General features: G+C 41.3%; 1 protein-coding gene across 1 annotated transcript; it reads left to right on the forward strand.

Moving 5' to 3' along the window:
* The first annotated feature begins 13,265 nt into the window (after positions 1-13,265).
* On the forward strand, positions 13,266-14,123 carry LOC127788043 (uncharacterized). Its single transcript, XM_052316164.1, has one exon. It carries the CDS (start codon positions 13,266-13,268, stop codon positions 14,121-14,123), a length of 858 nt encoding a protein of 285 aa, XP_052172124.1.
* Positions 14,124-17,314: the final 3,191 nt, after the last annotated feature.

A 17,314-nucleotide genomic window follows, 5' to 3' on the forward strand; every position in this document is an offset into this window, starting at 1 on the left:
GCTGGCTTCGAGGATTTTATTAGCGTGATTTAATTTAAAATAAATATAAGACTCGTTGAGATTTTAATTGTGGTGCGCTTACGTGGGATTTTAGACGGCTAAATTAATTATATTGCACGGTAGATTTATTTAATTAAAACTGCGATTTTATTTATTGTCAGCGAGCATTTTACTTCGCAACGGGTGCGCAAGAAAAGCAAGGAACGGCCGTGTAAAGGCAAGCTCTTAACCCTCTCTTCTTGATCTTTAATTCCCGTGAAACACCCCGTGATTTCCTGTATTTTATCACCTCCCTTACTTTAATTCGGCACATTGCCTTATTGGTTGAACTATTATTCATTTGTTTTAATTTAAATTAAATCTGAGGCTTCTATAATTTTATTCGTTGTGAGCCTAAGGGGGTTTGTACCGCCCCTATTTCTTTCGGAATGATGCTGAACCCAGTTGGGGAACTAGGTTCCTAGTCGTGCGGGTTTACTTATAGTTTTTCTCAGATTTATTTATGGTTCGGTTAGAGCTATTGAGCAGTGGGGCAGGGGTCGGTTGTTGGTGACGTTGGGGTAGACTATGGTACGGCCTTGATGTGGACCGTCGGGTGGACACCCCTAGTCACTGGCCGTTGACCGGTGCCGGGCATTGCTGACTAGTTCTGCTGGTATGTGATTTACTGCATGATTAGATACATTGTATTACTGTTCATGATTTGATATGCACATGGGTACGGGATGCATATTGGGATATCCATTTATTGAGAATGCTTGAACACGGACATTCTAGTTTGGTTAGGTTGCATCCACCGCGAGCATATGCATGGCGTGTGGTTTACTATGTGGGCGGAGCATGGCCTGATGCCTGGATGTATGGGCGCCTTGTATCACGTTGATGCTCACTACGCCATTGCATTTCTATGTGCATTGCATGGATACTGGTAGTATTTAGTTCTCGGACGGGAGTACCGTTCCGAGGGAGCCTATGGCTCGGTTGTCGGGAGTACCGACGGATACAGGTGACGGGAGTACCGGCCTGGGACAGCGCGCGCAAGTTTGTGGAGACATTTGTTGCCTTTCAGGGCAGCTGCAGGTTGGTATGGGACTTGGGTGCCAAGTGTCTTATGTAGGCCCCAAGGACCGGTATGTGCTTTTATTTTATTATGCTATTGAGCTGTTGTGTTGTAGCGTCTCATGGCTTGTGTGTACCTGGGGGTTTATTATGGGGTGAGATTTCTGGTTTTGTGTAGCCTTCAGCCTTTTCTTCCTTATGCTTGCTGAGTCTCTCGACTCACCTTGCTTTCCATCATTCCAGGTAGTGGCGGCGTGGGCCATGGCAAGAGAGTCAGCTTTAACGGCAGAGGTGGTATACAGGCAGTCTCGTCAATCCCTATCCACTTTGATGCCTAAGTAGAATTTACTCTATTATTTCGTACTGTGCCAGGTGTTTTCTCGAGTCTTGTGTATGTCAGCACAGGAGTTCGTATTCTTTTATTTATCTTGTGACCGCTGTGTTAGCGGGGTACCCATAGTGCATGCATGTCTTGAGCTTTGCTTCCGCTGTTCTTATTTTCGTGTATGCATGCTAGGGTGGTCTTTGTCTCTGTGTTTATTACTTTTCTCCTCCCGTAGGCGCTCCCGTTCGGATAGACCGGGTGGTTGGGAATATCCGGGCGGGGGTGCTTACATGTTGGTATCAGAGCGTAGTTGGAGTCAGTTTTGAGGGACGAGTTCCTGTACACCAAGGTTGTCGGGTAGAGTTAGAGAGGTCTAGGTGAATTGAATAGGGTTTGGCTGTGTCCCAATTTATGTTCGTGCAGGGGTGATAAGTGCACGTTAGAATGGGACTGTGAAGTGGTATGAATAGGATTTCTTTAGGACTTGTGCCTGCCCTAAGTGTTTGGGTAAGAGGTTGGAATATATTTGCCTGATATTTGGTGGTTTTTACAGATTTTGAGTATTCCCAATAGGACCCGAAGACCTAGATCCCAGTGTAGCCCTACCTAATCTAGACGACCTCCCAGCGTTGAATCGTTTATGGTTTCAGTGGGAAGCACCAGGTACAATGTTTGAGGGTATCATGTAATGAGATATATTTAGTGGACTTGTGAGCCTTGGGATCCTTAGGAATCAAGTGGTTGTTGCCATTAGTAAGGAAGCTTTTAAAGCTCCATTTAGAGTGTACATTGCTTAGGATAAGAGCGTGTATGGCTGGATTCTTTCACTGGTTGTGAATGAGCGAGGGATACTCTAGATTTTCTTGGAGATTTACCAGGGAGGTTGCCTTAGTAAGGGATTGACCCTGCAATTGAACCGAGCAGCCTTAAGGCATAGATGTCTTCTCTCCCGAGCAGATGATTTGTCGGGCTAACTCTGAGGTGATTTCTAAAGAGGTCTGGAGTTCCTTGGTCTCACCAGGTGTTGTCGACGCCCTATTAAGGCTTGTGTTAATCTCATGAGAGATGAGGTCGTGGTAGAATGTGATCTGGAGGTTCATGATTGAATTTTGCCAGGAGTGGTACGGGAAGGTCCCATATGGTGGAAAATGTGCTATAGGAGGCCGATGATAAACGACAGATCCGTAGGTACCGAGATGTGTATAGGGTGTATTGAGACGGGAAATTGAAGGTTGGGAGATGTGTTATGTAATTGAATGTGAAGGCAAACTGAGGTTCTAAGGGATTTGTATCCTTTGGAGATTTAGAGCATCGACCCTAAGTTGAATTGAATTTGGATGGATAAATCGGAACATCAATTTAAAGTCTCAAGAGAGATCTGTGATGGGAATTTATTGGGAGACTATTACGGACTTGTGGACTTGGAACTTACAGCGGTTATGTTGTTTGGCAATTTGGCATCACTACCTGGCTAGGGAACAGGTGTTTTAGGCTATCGTGGAGCATCCGTGATAATGTGAATTAGAAGAAGGGAAAACCCCGCTAAGATTGTTGTGGCGGGAGATACTTGGGTGTATGGCCAGGACCGGAGTTAGTTGTGTGTCTAAGTCCCTATTGGGTTTTGCTGTAAGGATAGTGGTTGTTGTGAGTATGCGCGGTGCTAATCACGGACCACATGCCTTAGGGTCGGTTATTGACCGAGTGAGGAGATGAGACTCCTTTGGGTGCTGGTCAAGTGGTACATCAGCAGAAACATGAGATGACTTGTTATGCCAGTCAGAGGAACGCTTAACCACATCTTTAAGTTACTTTTCGTTTTTTAGGCGACCTATGAAAAGCCTTAGGAATTAGAACAGTTGCTGATATGGGGAGGTGCTTTCAGCCGAGTAGGCTACAGAGCGGATAACGCCAGTTCTAGAGCTCGTGTTCTAGCTAGCCTATTGAGTCTTTGAGGAGGTCAAGGTTAATAATTAATGATCAAGACGAGGTACAGCCCAATTAGCTACTTGGAGTTAAGATTAGCATCAAGTCAAGACTGTGGTCATTGTAGGTATGTTAATTCCTTTAAGGAGGGGAGACTATCGGGTGACATCTTAGACCTCGAGATGTATTGAGTGGAGAACGTATATCCCTTGATAGTCTTGATTAAACTACTACCCCTATTTATTGACAGGACCCCGAGCATTCACGGCAAATGTGAGAGAAAGTACTACCGAGAAAATGATGTATATCTGGTCAAGAATCAGTTGAAAAAGTCAGACTAAAGGATATTGCTACTGAATCCTTGATTGAGTATATCGTATCATTTTCATGTTCCCATGGAGCGTAAGTACGTGGCAGGTTCCGGTCACGTTATCGAGTATTAGCTTCTCGACATGCAAGGAGGTGGCTCTACTCCTGTCACTACCGGTTGTATCCGGAATTAGTTGTGTCTGCATTGAGCCTGGTGCTGCGAGTTAGTTTATCATTAGGATTGAATGTCGCTGAATTTTGAGTTGCCTTTAGGTTGATAGGGGGTCGAGATAGCTCTGGGGAACGGTTGAGTTATGATATTGTAATAGGCGAACCTTGTTGTTGTAGGTAATATGATTGATGAAGTTCCTTAAGCGAGTTAAGATATTAGTGGTTATATTGTGTTCTAATTGGGAAGATATGCTAGTATGTTAAGTCAAATTGGATCTGTAGTAGATTTTGACTTGTGAGAACTGGAAAATGATGATATGGAGGCTCTCGGAAGATGTGTTAGGTAATATCATGAGAGTTGCGAGTTTATCTTGAGGATATGGGCTGAACGCGAATTTCGAGGACAAAATTCTAATAAGGAGGGGAGAATTGTAATATCCCAAATAAATAAATAAATAGAAAAACTGTAAACTAAATTTACTGAAATTAAATTTAGTTAATTAATTTAAATTAATTAATTTGTTAAAAATTTGAGGCGGTGCCCGTGTGCTTAAAGAGTAAGCAAAATGGCCAAAATTTGATATTTTTATTTCTTGTCTCATGGAAGCTTCTGGTCAATGGAAAGCAGAGGAGCAGAGAGTGAGAGATAGAGATCAGAGGGAGCTGAGAGTGAGCAGGGAGTGAGAGGGCTCGGCTGAGGGAGAGATTGAGGGGGAGAGATTGAGACCAAAAGAGTGAGAAAGAGAGATCGAACGAGGAAGAGAGAAGGAGGTGGCGGCCATGGGAGGCTGGCCGAGCTTTGCTCGTCCATGGCAGCGACGCGGCAGCAGCAACGGGGGCGGAGCGACGCGAGCAGCAGCAGCAGCCAGCAGGTGCGCGGTGGCGCGCGGAGGCTGCAGCGGAGGCCGGCGCTGGTGCGCGCTGGCGTGCGCGCCATGGAGGAGAAGAAGGGGGCAGCGGCCGCTGGGAGAAGAACAGGGGAGAGGAAGAAAGGAAGAAGAAGAAAAGAAGAAGAAGGAAGAGGAAGGAGAAAAGCGCTGGAGCAGTGGGCGCGAAGGAGAAGAAGAAGAAGAAGAAGAAGAAGAAAAGAAAAATAGGAAAAATAATAGGAGTTTTGGGATTTTTCGGCATGGGAAGTGATCAGGTATGTGGGTAAAAATTAGTAGAAGCATGTTATGTTTAAATTATAAATTTTTCGTGATTAAAATTAATTAATTTGGGTCCCGGTTGTGTTATTTGTTAGGAAATGATTTAATTTGTATCGGGAGCTCGAGTGAGGTCAGAATCAGCCGATTTCAGGCAAGATCCTAATCCTTTCCTCGTATTCTTTAATTCCCGTGAGAAACCCTGTGATTTCTCATATTTTATACCCTCCCTTCGTCTGTTTCGATTCGTTTATTAATTATGGAAATTTGAGTCGTCTGATTTAAATTTAATTTATTAAGCTGGCTTCGAGGATTTTATTAGCGTGATTTAATTTAAAATAAATATAAGACTCGTTGAGATTTTAATTGTGGTGCGCTTACGTGGGATTTGAGACGGCTAAATTAATTATATTGCACGGTAGATTTATTTAATTAAAACTGCGATTTTATTTATTGTCAGCGAGCATTTTACTTCGCAATGGGTGCGCAAGAAAAGCAAGGAACGGCCGTGTAAAGGCAAGCTCTTAACCCTCTCTTCTTGATCTTTAATTCCCGTGAAACACCCCGTGATTTCCTGTATTTTATCACCTCCCTTACTTTAATTCGGCACATTGCCTTATTGGTTGAACTATTATTCATTTGTTTTAATTTAAATTAAATCTGAGGCTTCTATAATTTTATTCGTTGTGAGCCTAAGGGGGTTTGTACAGCCCGCATTCCTTTCGGAATGATGCTGAACCTAGTTGGGGAACTAGGTTCCTAGTCGTGCGGGTTTACTTATAGTTTTTCTCAGATTTATTTATGGTTCGGTTAGAGCTATTGAGCAGTGGGGCAGGGGTCGGTTGTTGGTGACGTTGGGGTAGACTATGGTACGGCCTTGATGTGGACCGTCGGGTGGACACCCCTAGTCACTGGCCGTTGACCGGTGCCGGGCATTGCTGACTAGTTCTGCCGGTATGTGATTTACTGCATGATTAGATACATTGTATTACTGTTCATGATTTGATATGCACATGGGTACCGGATGCATATTAGGATATCCATTTATTGAGAATGCTTGAACACGGACATTCTAGTTTGGTTAGGTTGCATCCACCGCGAGCATATGCATGGCGTGTGGTTTACTATGTGGGCGGAGCATGGCCTGATGCCTGGATGTATGGGCGCCTTGTATCACGTTGATGCTCACTACGCCATTGCATTTCTATGTGCATTGCATGGATACTGGTAGTATTTAGTTCTCGGACGGGAGTACCGTTCCGAGGGAGCCTATGGCTCGGTTGTCGGGAGTACCGACGGATACAGGTGACGGGAGTACCGGCCTGGGACAGCGCGCGCAGGTTTGTGGAGACATTTGTTGCCTTTCAGGGCAGCGGCAGGTTGGTATGGGACTTGGGTGCCAAGTGTCTTATGTGGGCCCCAAGGACCGGTATGTGCTTTTATTTTATTATGCTATTGAGCTGTTGTATTGTAGCGTCTCATGGCTTATGTGTACCTGGGGGTTTATTATGGGGTGAGATTTCTAGTTTTGTGTAGCCTTCAGCCTTTTCTTCCTTATGCTTGTTGAGTTTCTCGACTCACCTTGCTTTCCATCATTCCAGGTAGTGGCGGTGTGGGCCATGGCAAGAGAGTCAGCTTTAACAGCAGAGTCGGTGTGGTATACAGGCAGTCTCGTCAATCCCTATCCACTCTGATGCCTAAGTAGAATTTACTCTATTATTTCGTACTGTGCCAGGTGTTTTCTCGAGTCTTGTGTATGTCAGCACAGGAGTTCGTATTCTTTTATTTATCTTGTGACCGCTGTGTTAGCGGGGTACCCATAGTGCATGCATGTCTTGAGCTTTGCTTCCGCTGTTCTTATTTTCGTGTATGCATGCAGGGGTGGTCTTTGTCTCGAGTTTCATTATTTTTCTCCTTCTGTAGGCGCTCCCGTTCGGGTAGTCCGGGCGGTTGGGGATATCCGGGCGGGGGTGCTTACAATCGGTAACCATGCAATGCATATAAAAATACAATGATGTAGTGAGCATCAATGTGATACACCGGTGCCTATACATCCAGGCATCAAGCCATGCTCCACCCACATAATAAACCACACGCGATGCATATGCCCATGCCAGATGCAATCTAACCATGCTAAAATGTTCGTGTCCAAGCATACTCAATAAATGAATACCCCAACATGCATCCCGTACGCATGTGCATATCAAACCATGAACGGTAATACAACATATCAAATCATGCAATAAAACACATAATGGTAGAGCTAATCAGTAGTGTCCGGCACCGGTCAACTGTTAGTGACCAGGAGTGTCTGCCCGACGGTCCACTTCAGGACCATACAATAGTCTACTCCAACGTCAACAAACAGCTGACCCCTGCCCTACTACTCGATAGCCCTAGCCTACTCACACCCAAGAAATCCATAATCAAACCTGCACATTTAGGAACCTAGTTCTCAAGTTAGGTTCAACATCATTCCGAAAGGAATGGGGGCGGTACAAAATACCCCGTAGGCACACAACAAACAAAACCCCAACGAGTCTCATATTTAATTTAAATTAATTCATGCTAATAAAATCCTCGATTTGTATAATTAATACTTGAAACCGAAACGATTTAAGGAAAGGCGTGGGATTCATACCATGAAAGGAGATCGCAAAGGTAGGATGGAGCTTGCCTCTATTTAGCTGTTTCTACTGTTTTCATGCTCGCACGTCACCAAATTAATACACGCTGCAAATTAACATAAACTCCAAAAATTAACAAAATCAGATCCAAAATTAAATTCCAACCATACAGAATAATTAATACATATTTCTTTACTTACTTGGCTAATTAAACTTCGATTAAATCTCATTTAATCTTGATTTTTTCCCTCAAATTTCCCATTTCTGCGCCATCTTCTTCTCCCAATTTTTCCATGCTAATTCACGACCTCCTGGCTGCACTCCCACCCTGCAATTAAAACACAAAACAAAACACAATAAAAATTTTATATTTTTTTTCTTTATTTAGGTGAGAGGTTTATACTCGTCAGTGTACGAGTGCAGTTGTAATCCAAACTTAAATTTATATTTTCTGAATGAGTCCAGGTCGTCCACTGAGAGATTTATTTATGGCAAAATAAAAAGAATGTCACACAAGCACACACGCATTTGGACAAATTGGCAACAAGGTTTTTTTATGGTTTTTTAAACAACAGATACTAGGAAATAAATTAAGGCAGTAATTGAAATAAATACTTTAAGTAAGAATATAAAATTGGATAGTACTTGAGTTAAGACAATTTCAGTGCCAACCCGTTGATTCCCTAATTTTAACAGATAAGGTTAGTAACATTAATTTAATTTCAGATATGAGGGTTTGTTATTAAATGCAATTAGAGATTATGATAGTTCTAGTTTAAGCAATCCCCATACATGATACGTGAGATTCTAATTTAAGCAACTACCATAAATCCAATTACAATTAATATACAAGACAACTAAATTAATCATCCGGGTTTGGGTATGATAGCGTTTCCAGGTCTAGTAACTTTCATGCGTGACGTGAAAGCTCTAAGTTAGGCTTACGCTCCAATCCAAACCTAATGATTTCTCAATAATTAAGATACACTCATACTGAAATTTAAATTAATGTTACTTATTTAAAGCGCAGCTTTCTTTGGGAATCATTGGCGTTGGACACTGTCCTTGCCTTAACCCAAGATTAGATTTAGCTACTCATTTCCATTTAAAAGTTAATTGACATGAATTTAAACGACGTAATTTAAATAACAGAATTTAAATGACAAGAAATTTTAAAGGCATAAACTAACCGGCCATTTAGGCAGTGGATAATTAAATGACAAGAATTAAAATTGCAGAAATTTAAAAGCATAAACTAACCGTCCATTTAGGCGGTGAATAATTAAATGACAAGAATTAAAATTGTAGAAATTTAAAGGCACAAATTAACCGGCCATTTAGGCGGTGAATAATAAAGTAATAATAAATGACATAAGAATTTAAAAGAAGAAAGGAAGAAATAAGATCACAAGAGAAAAAACTAAAGAAAATGAGAGAGAACAAAAGCAATTCTCAAAGAGAGAATTCTAAGGAAATAACTAAACTTTGATTCAAGAATAATAATCACACTTACAAATGCAATCAAGTGAGCTATTTATAGGCCACAAGATACAATACAAACCACACAATTTCAATTATTCAATTAGACATAATTATATCTAATGGGCACTCACACACTTAAAGTTAAATGGATTTTAGCTATAATACACACCTAATATTAAATGGATTTTAGCTAAAATACATACCTAATAAAGCACTCATAAAGTTAAATGGATTTTAGCTATAATATCCACCTAATAGTTAAATGGATTTTAACTAAAAAACACACCTAATAAAGCTCTCACATAAAAAATAAAAATATATTTCTATAAATTGATTTTTTAATCTTCATTAGGATTAAAAATAATCCCTGGGCCTTCTCCAAATAATATCTTCCATGGATTGCTCAAATTGGGCCTTAATTCTTCATAGGCTTGAATTCTTCATGGGTTTGAATTCTTCATGGACTTTAATTTTTCATGGGCTTGATTTCTTCATGGGTTTGATTTCTTCATGGATTTGAATTCTTCATGGACTTTAAGTCTTCATGGGCTTGAATTCTTCATGGACTTTAAGTCTTCATGGGCTTGAATTCTTCATGCCTAAAAATAATTTAATGTTATTAATAAATTATATATTATATATATGTATTACACATGGCACATATATATATATTATATTATATTATATATATATTACATGCATGCATATAATGATGTATATGTATTATATATAATTTTATATATTATTATTATTTACTTTAGAACTTCATTTCATTCATTTTTCAATTTAAAGTTGCATATAACCATAAAATATATATTAATATCTAATTTAAGCCATTTTTAAGATCAAAAGAAGGGTATAATTATAACAAAATTTTTACAAAATTAACCACTAATCACCTCCTCTGCTCGAACACACACTACAAATAGCCATTTAAAGGCAAAAAAAAGAAGCGGCTCAGCGAGCGCCGCGTGGCAGCTAAATGCTGTCGATCACCTCACATGAAACGACGCCGTTTTGGGTGCTTGAGGCTGATTAAAAATCAATCATTTTTTCCCAGTCACGCGCAGGCTCCCCCAAGGCTCGAACCCGCATCCCTTGGCTCCTCCCGAGCGCGCGTGACCGCTAGTGTAAGCTGTAATAGCCTAAGTAATTATGAATAAAAATTAATACTATATTTAGTTATATTTTATATTAGCTTGGTATGATGTATAATTAAAGTGTGCTTACTATGTGTAAGTATGTCTATATCTAAAATATAAATAAATATATAAATATGTAAATGAAATAATATGAGTTATGACAAAAACTATATATGCAAAAATAAGTATATGCATATCGTAGGTATATATATAGTATATATATAATAAGTATATATAAATATATGCATGTATGTATGTATGTCGTAGTATATATATATATATATATATAAAATCAAATCAAATCCGAAAAATCCAGATTTTACAGAAGCAACGCATGGCAAGTGTATGGCCACGCCTGCAAATTGATTTTTCAGGGCAAGATAGGGGTTTTTAATGACGAAGTGACCTAGGTATGGCCTCTGGGACGCACGGCGGACGGTGGGGAAGCAAGGTACGTCGAAATCAGCCTATAAATAGCCAAGTCGCGCAAGCCCCATGCATCCAAAAATTTTAATTCATAGATCAGCCGATTGGGAGAGAGTTTGAGAGATTTGAGAGCGGGGTCTTCAAGTCGTGGGCATCATTTCTGGAAAATTTGGAGGCCAACGAGGCAGCGAAGAGGGAGATCCAAGCGTCACCGAAAAATTGCACAAGTCGCCGGAGCCGAGACTTTATCGCGCAAATCAAGGTATTTCGTGCCATTTTTTCTTGATTTTGATGTTGTATTTGGGTTCGGAAGGTCAAAAATAGGGGGGGAGAGCTTTGTTTCGAAGCTCGGAAGCCCAGAGGGGTCGCCGGCGGCGAATTGGCCGTCGGAGAAGACGGCTATATCAGGCACATGGCTGCACGCGCCAGTCAGAAAAATAGAAAATAAGAAAAGAAAAGAAAAGGAAAGGAAAGGAAAGAAATAAAGAAAAATAGAAATAGAAGAAAGAAAATTTTGTAAAAAATTTTATTAAATCAGAAATTTTATTTATGACATATTTTGTGAAAAATATTTCTGGAAATGCTAAATTTATTAATTATTAAGTGAATTTTTCTATTATGGAAATAGAGAAAAATAAGATTTTTAATTCCAAAAATTCCAAGAAAATTTCAGGATATTAGAAGTATTATTTAAGAAACATTAGTAAAGAGAAATTGATTAAATGAAAGATTAGGTAATTATTATGTAATAATTACATATTTAGCTATTATGAAATAAGGAAAAAATAGGAATTTAAGTTGGAAAATTCCATGAAAATTTCGGAATACTAGAAATATTACTTAAGGAATATTAGTAAAAAGAGATTAAATTTTTATGAAGTCTAGATAATTATTATGTAGTTTCGAAAAGATAAAGCTTAGAAACAAAAGAAAAATGGAAGAAATTATGAAAAATATAGTAAATGGTGGTTCTAAAAATAAATGTATATTGTAGGAGTCCTTGTGAGCAAGGAGATTAAGGAATAGCTACTCGACACGCTTTTCGAGGCAAATTAGCTGTAAGTGTACTGTTCCAATCTTAAATGTTTGAAAATGCTTACGTCATATTGACATACTATGAAATGTAACAATCACGTAGATTGCATCCATGACATGACTATGAAATGCATAAATGCACGTTGATATTATTGAACACATGCATATGAGGCCGTAGGGAGTACGAACTGGCACCGCTACCTTACCAAGGGTGCACCCATACACCCCGGCTTCAAAAGAGGTGGCCGCTAAAATGGTAGGTAGCATGAGGGTGTAGTTGACACCTACGAGGTAAGACATTGCATACACACATGACATAGCATTATGTACCCTTACTTAGATGGTTCATCATCTAACTTGGGTTTGCCCCTGGAACATTCAACGTTCCAGTCGGGACTGGCAGTGATGACACCGAGGCTGGAGGTATGTAGTGACGCGAGACGTCAGGGAACGAGGAAATGTGTTATGTTATGTTCAAGAATCATGTACATTTATTTTAGAAGCGTATGTAATAACTTTATATTAAACATTATGTCCAAATATTCGTGAATGTATGAGCAGGTTCGATTCAGCTTCCGCTTGTATTTAATTTCTAGTGTAAACATCTCGTCTAGTGTAAACATCTTGTCAAGCACTAGATAAGGCCTTAGGGAATTTTGGGAATAATGTAACAAAAAAAAAAAAAAAATAGACCAAATTTCCTAAGATATAACACGTCCGAGAAGGCGGGCTGTTACAGTTGGTATCAGAGCCCAAACAGAATACCTAGGAAGGAAAACTTGGATTAAGCCTAGCAGGACGAGAGTACCAATATGAGAACGATTAGGGATACTAACGAAAGTTGTGGTGACAGGATGGATGGAAATTTTTCAGAGCAAATCTTAGTCGACCATTGGGCACACCGTTTGGAACATTGAGTTCCACTACCAAACGAGGGGATCATGGAATACCTCGTCCAAATAGAAGAAATTATCGACGACGTGCCCCCAAGCTACCGACTTTGGCCTGAACTCGCTCAGTTTCAGATAAATATGATGGTCGGTGTATTGGAGGATGAGCTGCAGGAATTTACAGATTGGGTCCGGCATCAAGGCGAACAGTTCCCCGAATTCCGCCTTTACTGCGCACGTGTTCACGAGCTACTCATAGAAATGTACGAGCCAGTACCAGTGGAGGAGCACGAAGAAGACATGGAGGACCCACTAGAGGAAGAAGGAGAAGGTATGGAAAACCCAATTGAGCTAGGGGAAGCAGAAGAGATGGTAGATCCAGTTGAAGCAGAAGAAGAAGACGACATACCCATATTCTGGGCCGAAGATGACCTTCTTGAGTTCGAGGACACCGATTCTGAAGACGAGGAAGAGACAGAAGTGATGATGAATGACCCCGAGGCACCCCCATACGAATCTGATGATGAAAAGAACATTTGGATTTGGAGGTCATCAGGACCAAAATAGACCCATCTCAGAAACACCCTAACTATTTGCATACAGTGTTGTCTGTAATCTATGGACTATGTAGCATGTACATATAACATTTTGTAGCTGAATGTATAATATCAATAGAGGTAATCGAATGGCAAGATCCTGTTGTCTAATCCAGCATGCTACTTTTCTTTCAGATGGTGAACACTCAAAGACGGTTAGCAGTCGGGCCTAGGACGCCCAACCCACAAGTTGGCAACGCCGAAGGAAACACCAGTAGGCATCCAGAAGGCGACTCCAGTCAGGAGATCGGAGGTAGTCGACTAGATCAAATGGAGCGAATACTGAGGAGTGTGGTGGGACTCATACAAGAAACTCAGTCCCGAGACAACCATGCAGTCAGCATGCTTGATCTTTATCGTCGACAGAACCCTCCCATCTTTCACGGGAAGCTTGGCGCAGACCCTAGTGAAGGAGAATTTTGGATCGAGCAAACGGAGAAGCTACTAGACCACCTGCACTGCAGAGAAGAAGAGAAGGTCAATTGTGCCACCTTTATGCTGCAAGACGAAGCAGACAGGTGGTGGAAGAGAGTCAAGAGGGCAATGAACCCTCGGGCCAGGGCTCCCTACATCACTTGGGAGCGATTTAAGGAGCTCTTTAATGAAAAATACTTTCCCCTGAATGTGAGAATGAAAAAGGAAAGACAATTCATGGAGTTAAAACAGACCGAAGACATGACTGTTGCTCAATATGAAGATGCTTTTAGCCTATTAATCCGGTACATGCCCATTTATGAAGGAGACGAAAGGATCAAGGCCCAAAAGTTTTTGGGAGGGCTGGACCTGAAACTCCAGAGGGCATTGAGTAGTATAAATACTCAGTCCTATTCAGAAGTGGTGCTGCAAGCTTTTACCACTGAGGCCAACCTGAGCCGAATTGAAGCGATTCAAGGAGAAAGTCGACAAGGAAGCAGTTATAAAACAGATAAGAAATTGGAACCCCAGAGGCCGAAGTTCAAACCTAGTACTCCGTGCCAAAGGTGCCAGAAGTAACACCATGGGAAGCCGTGCCAATTTGGAATGAAAGGCTGCTACAACTGTGGAGAGAAGGGGCATCTCAATCAGAACTGCCCGAAGAAGAGAATCACCTGTTACAACTGCCAACAGACTGGTCATTTTGCAAAGGATTGTCCTAAGCCGCGACTGACGAATCAACCTCAAGGGACGACCGGAAATGCTAGAGTTCAGCAGGGAAGTGTGTTTCATCTGACACGACAAGATACGGCAGAAGACCCAGCCGTAATTGAAGGTACCATGCTATTATCTGGTATTCCCATGCATGCATTAATAGATTCAGGTGCAAGTCACTCATTTATCTCGCATGCATTTTCTAAAGTATTAGGAGATAAACCAGAAAGTTTGAATTGTCGTATGATTGTCGCAACCCCAATGGGGAAGTCTCTAGAAACTTCATCGGGATACAAAGATAGAAAGATTCGAATAGGAGAAGTTGAGTTCCTGGTGGATCTAATCCTTCTGGAATTTCAAGATTTTGACGTGATCCTAGGAATGGACTTCCTAACTAAGTACAACGCGACATTGGATTGTAAAGCTAAAATAGTCTGTCTCAGGGGTGGAAACCTGAACGTCAAGTTTCAAGGGCAAAAGAGGGCAAGTGATCGGAGGTGGATCTCGGCTCTAAAGGCTGAGAAATTATTACGACAAGGAGCACGAGGATATCTATCTTGTGTCCTAGAGAAAGGCATGGAGCCATTGAAGATCGAGGAAGTACGAATCGTCAGAGAATTCAGGGATGTGTTTCCTGATGAATTGCCTGGATTGCCACCTAGACGAGAGATTGAGTTTGCAATAGAAATCGTGCTAGGGGCAGGACCGGTTTCGATACCCCCGTACAAAATGGCCCCTGCAGAGTTAAGGGAACTAAAGACCCAATTACAAGAGTTGCTCGACAAAGGATTCATAAGGCCAAGTATGTTGCCATGGGGAGCACCAGTACTCTTTGTTAAGAAAAAAGATGGGAGCCTGAGAATGTGTATCGACTATCGACAGTTAAACAAGATAACGGTAAAAAATAAGTACCCACTCCCCAGGATCGAGGATTTGTTCGATCAATTACAAGGAGCCAAGGTCTTCTCGAAGATTGACCTAAGATCAGGGTATTATTAATTAAGGATCAAAGCAGAAGACGTGCCTAAGACAGCTTTTCGCTCTCGATATGGGCACTATGAATTTCTGGTGATGCCGTTCGGACTAACCAATGCCTCACCAACTTTTATGGACACTATGAATCAGGTTTTCAGGTCATTCTTGGACAAGTTCGTGATCATGTTTATAGACGACATACTGATATATTCTCCCTCAGAAGAAGAGCACGAATCACATTTAAGGATAATATTACAAACATTACAAGAACATAAGCTGTATGCCAAATTTTCGAAATGCGAATTTTGTTTGTATCAGGTGGCATTTTTGGGGCATGTTATATCGGCTGAAAGAATATCGATCGACCCGGCCAAGATAACAGCTGTGGCAAATTGGAAGCAACCTCGGTCGGTTACTGAAATTAAGAGCTTCTTGGGATTAGCCGGATACTATAGGAAGTTCGTGGAAGGGTTTTCCAAAATTGCAACACCTCTCACCAAGTTAACTCAGAAGGGGGTGAAGTTCGACTGGAGTAAGCGGTGCGAGGAAAGTTTTCAGACACTTAAGGATAAGCTGACAACCGCTCCAGTACTAGCTATGCCAAATGGATCAGGAGGATTCATGGTCTACATTGACGCCTCGAGAAACGGTTTAGGATATGTGCTGATGCAACACGGTAGGGTCATTGCCTATGGGTCTCGACAACTCAAAACCCACGAGCGGAACTACCCAACCCACTATTTGGAGCTGGCGGCAGTGGTATTTGCCTTAAAGATTTGGAGGCATTATTTATATGGTGAGAAGTTCGAGATTTTTACTGATCACAAGAGTCTGCAGTATGTCTTCTCGCAAAAAGAATTAAACATAAGGCAACGAAGATGGATGGAGCTGTTAAAAGACTACGACTGTACTATTCAATACCACCCCGGTAAAGCTAATGTCATAGTAGACGCCCTGAGCAGGAAAGGAACCCCCTGTATGGCCGGAATAATGATGGCAGAGTGGAAGCTAATTGAAGCTTTCAGCTTAATGGCGGTAGGAGTAGTTTCCCGAGGAAACTCAGTCTACGCAGCTAGTCTCACGTTGCAACCGAAATCAATGGACCAGATACGACAAGCCTACTCGGAAGAACCTTGAATAAAGATGTGGGTGGATGATCACGGGTGAGCAAAGAAACCAGAATTTGAGATAAGAGAAAATATCCTTCATTTTCAAGGAAGAATATATGTACCCCGTGTAAGGGAATTGCGACAAGTAATTTTGGGAGAAGCCCATCGATCTAGATACTCAATACACCCTGGTGCCACCAAGATGTACCAAGACTTGAAAGTTGTGTACTGGTGGCCGGGAATGAAGAAAAGTGTGGTAAGATACGTAAGTCAGTGCGACATGTGTCAGAGAATCAAGATCGAGCATCAGAAGCCGGGTGCAAGTTTGCAACCGTTAGAAATTCCGGAGTGGAAATGGGAGCACATCACAATGGATTTCGTGACTGGGTTACCAAAAAGTCCTAAAGGAAATAATGCCATCTGGGTGATAGTTGACAGATTAACTAAGTCTACTCATTTCTTGGCCATGAAAGTAAGCCAACCAATCAGCAAATTAGCTCAACAGTATGTAAATGAAATTGTCAGGTTACATGGAGTACCTGTAAGCATTGTGTCAGATCGTGACCCAAGATTCACTTCTAGGTTCTGGGGAAGTTTGCAAGAAAGTTTAGGTACTCAGCTTAGGCTAAGTATAGCCTACCACCCCCAGACTGATGGCCAATCAGAAAGAACTATTCAAACCTTAGAGGATATGTTACGAGTATGTACTATTGATTTTCCAGGAAGCTGGGAAGAACACTTACCATTGGTTGAGTTCGCTTACAATAATAGCTACCACAGCAGCATTGGGATGGCTCCCTATGAAGCTCTGTACGGACGAAAATGTAGATCCCCGATATGCTGGACTGAGGTAGGAGAGCGTCAAATTTTGAGACCCGAGATAGTTCAAAAAATGACAGAAAAGATAAAAATCATTCAAGAGAGAATTAAGGAAGCCCAGAATCGCCAGAAATCCTATGCAGATACAAGAAG

This window comes from Diospyros lotus, chromosome 13, assembly GCF_014633365.1.
Source record: "Diospyros lotus cultivar Yz01 chromosome 13, ASM1463336v1, whole genome shotgun sequence".
NCBI classification, from domain to species: domain Eukaryota; kingdom Viridiplantae; phylum Streptophyta; class Magnoliopsida; order Ericales; family Ebenaceae; genus Diospyros; species Diospyros lotus.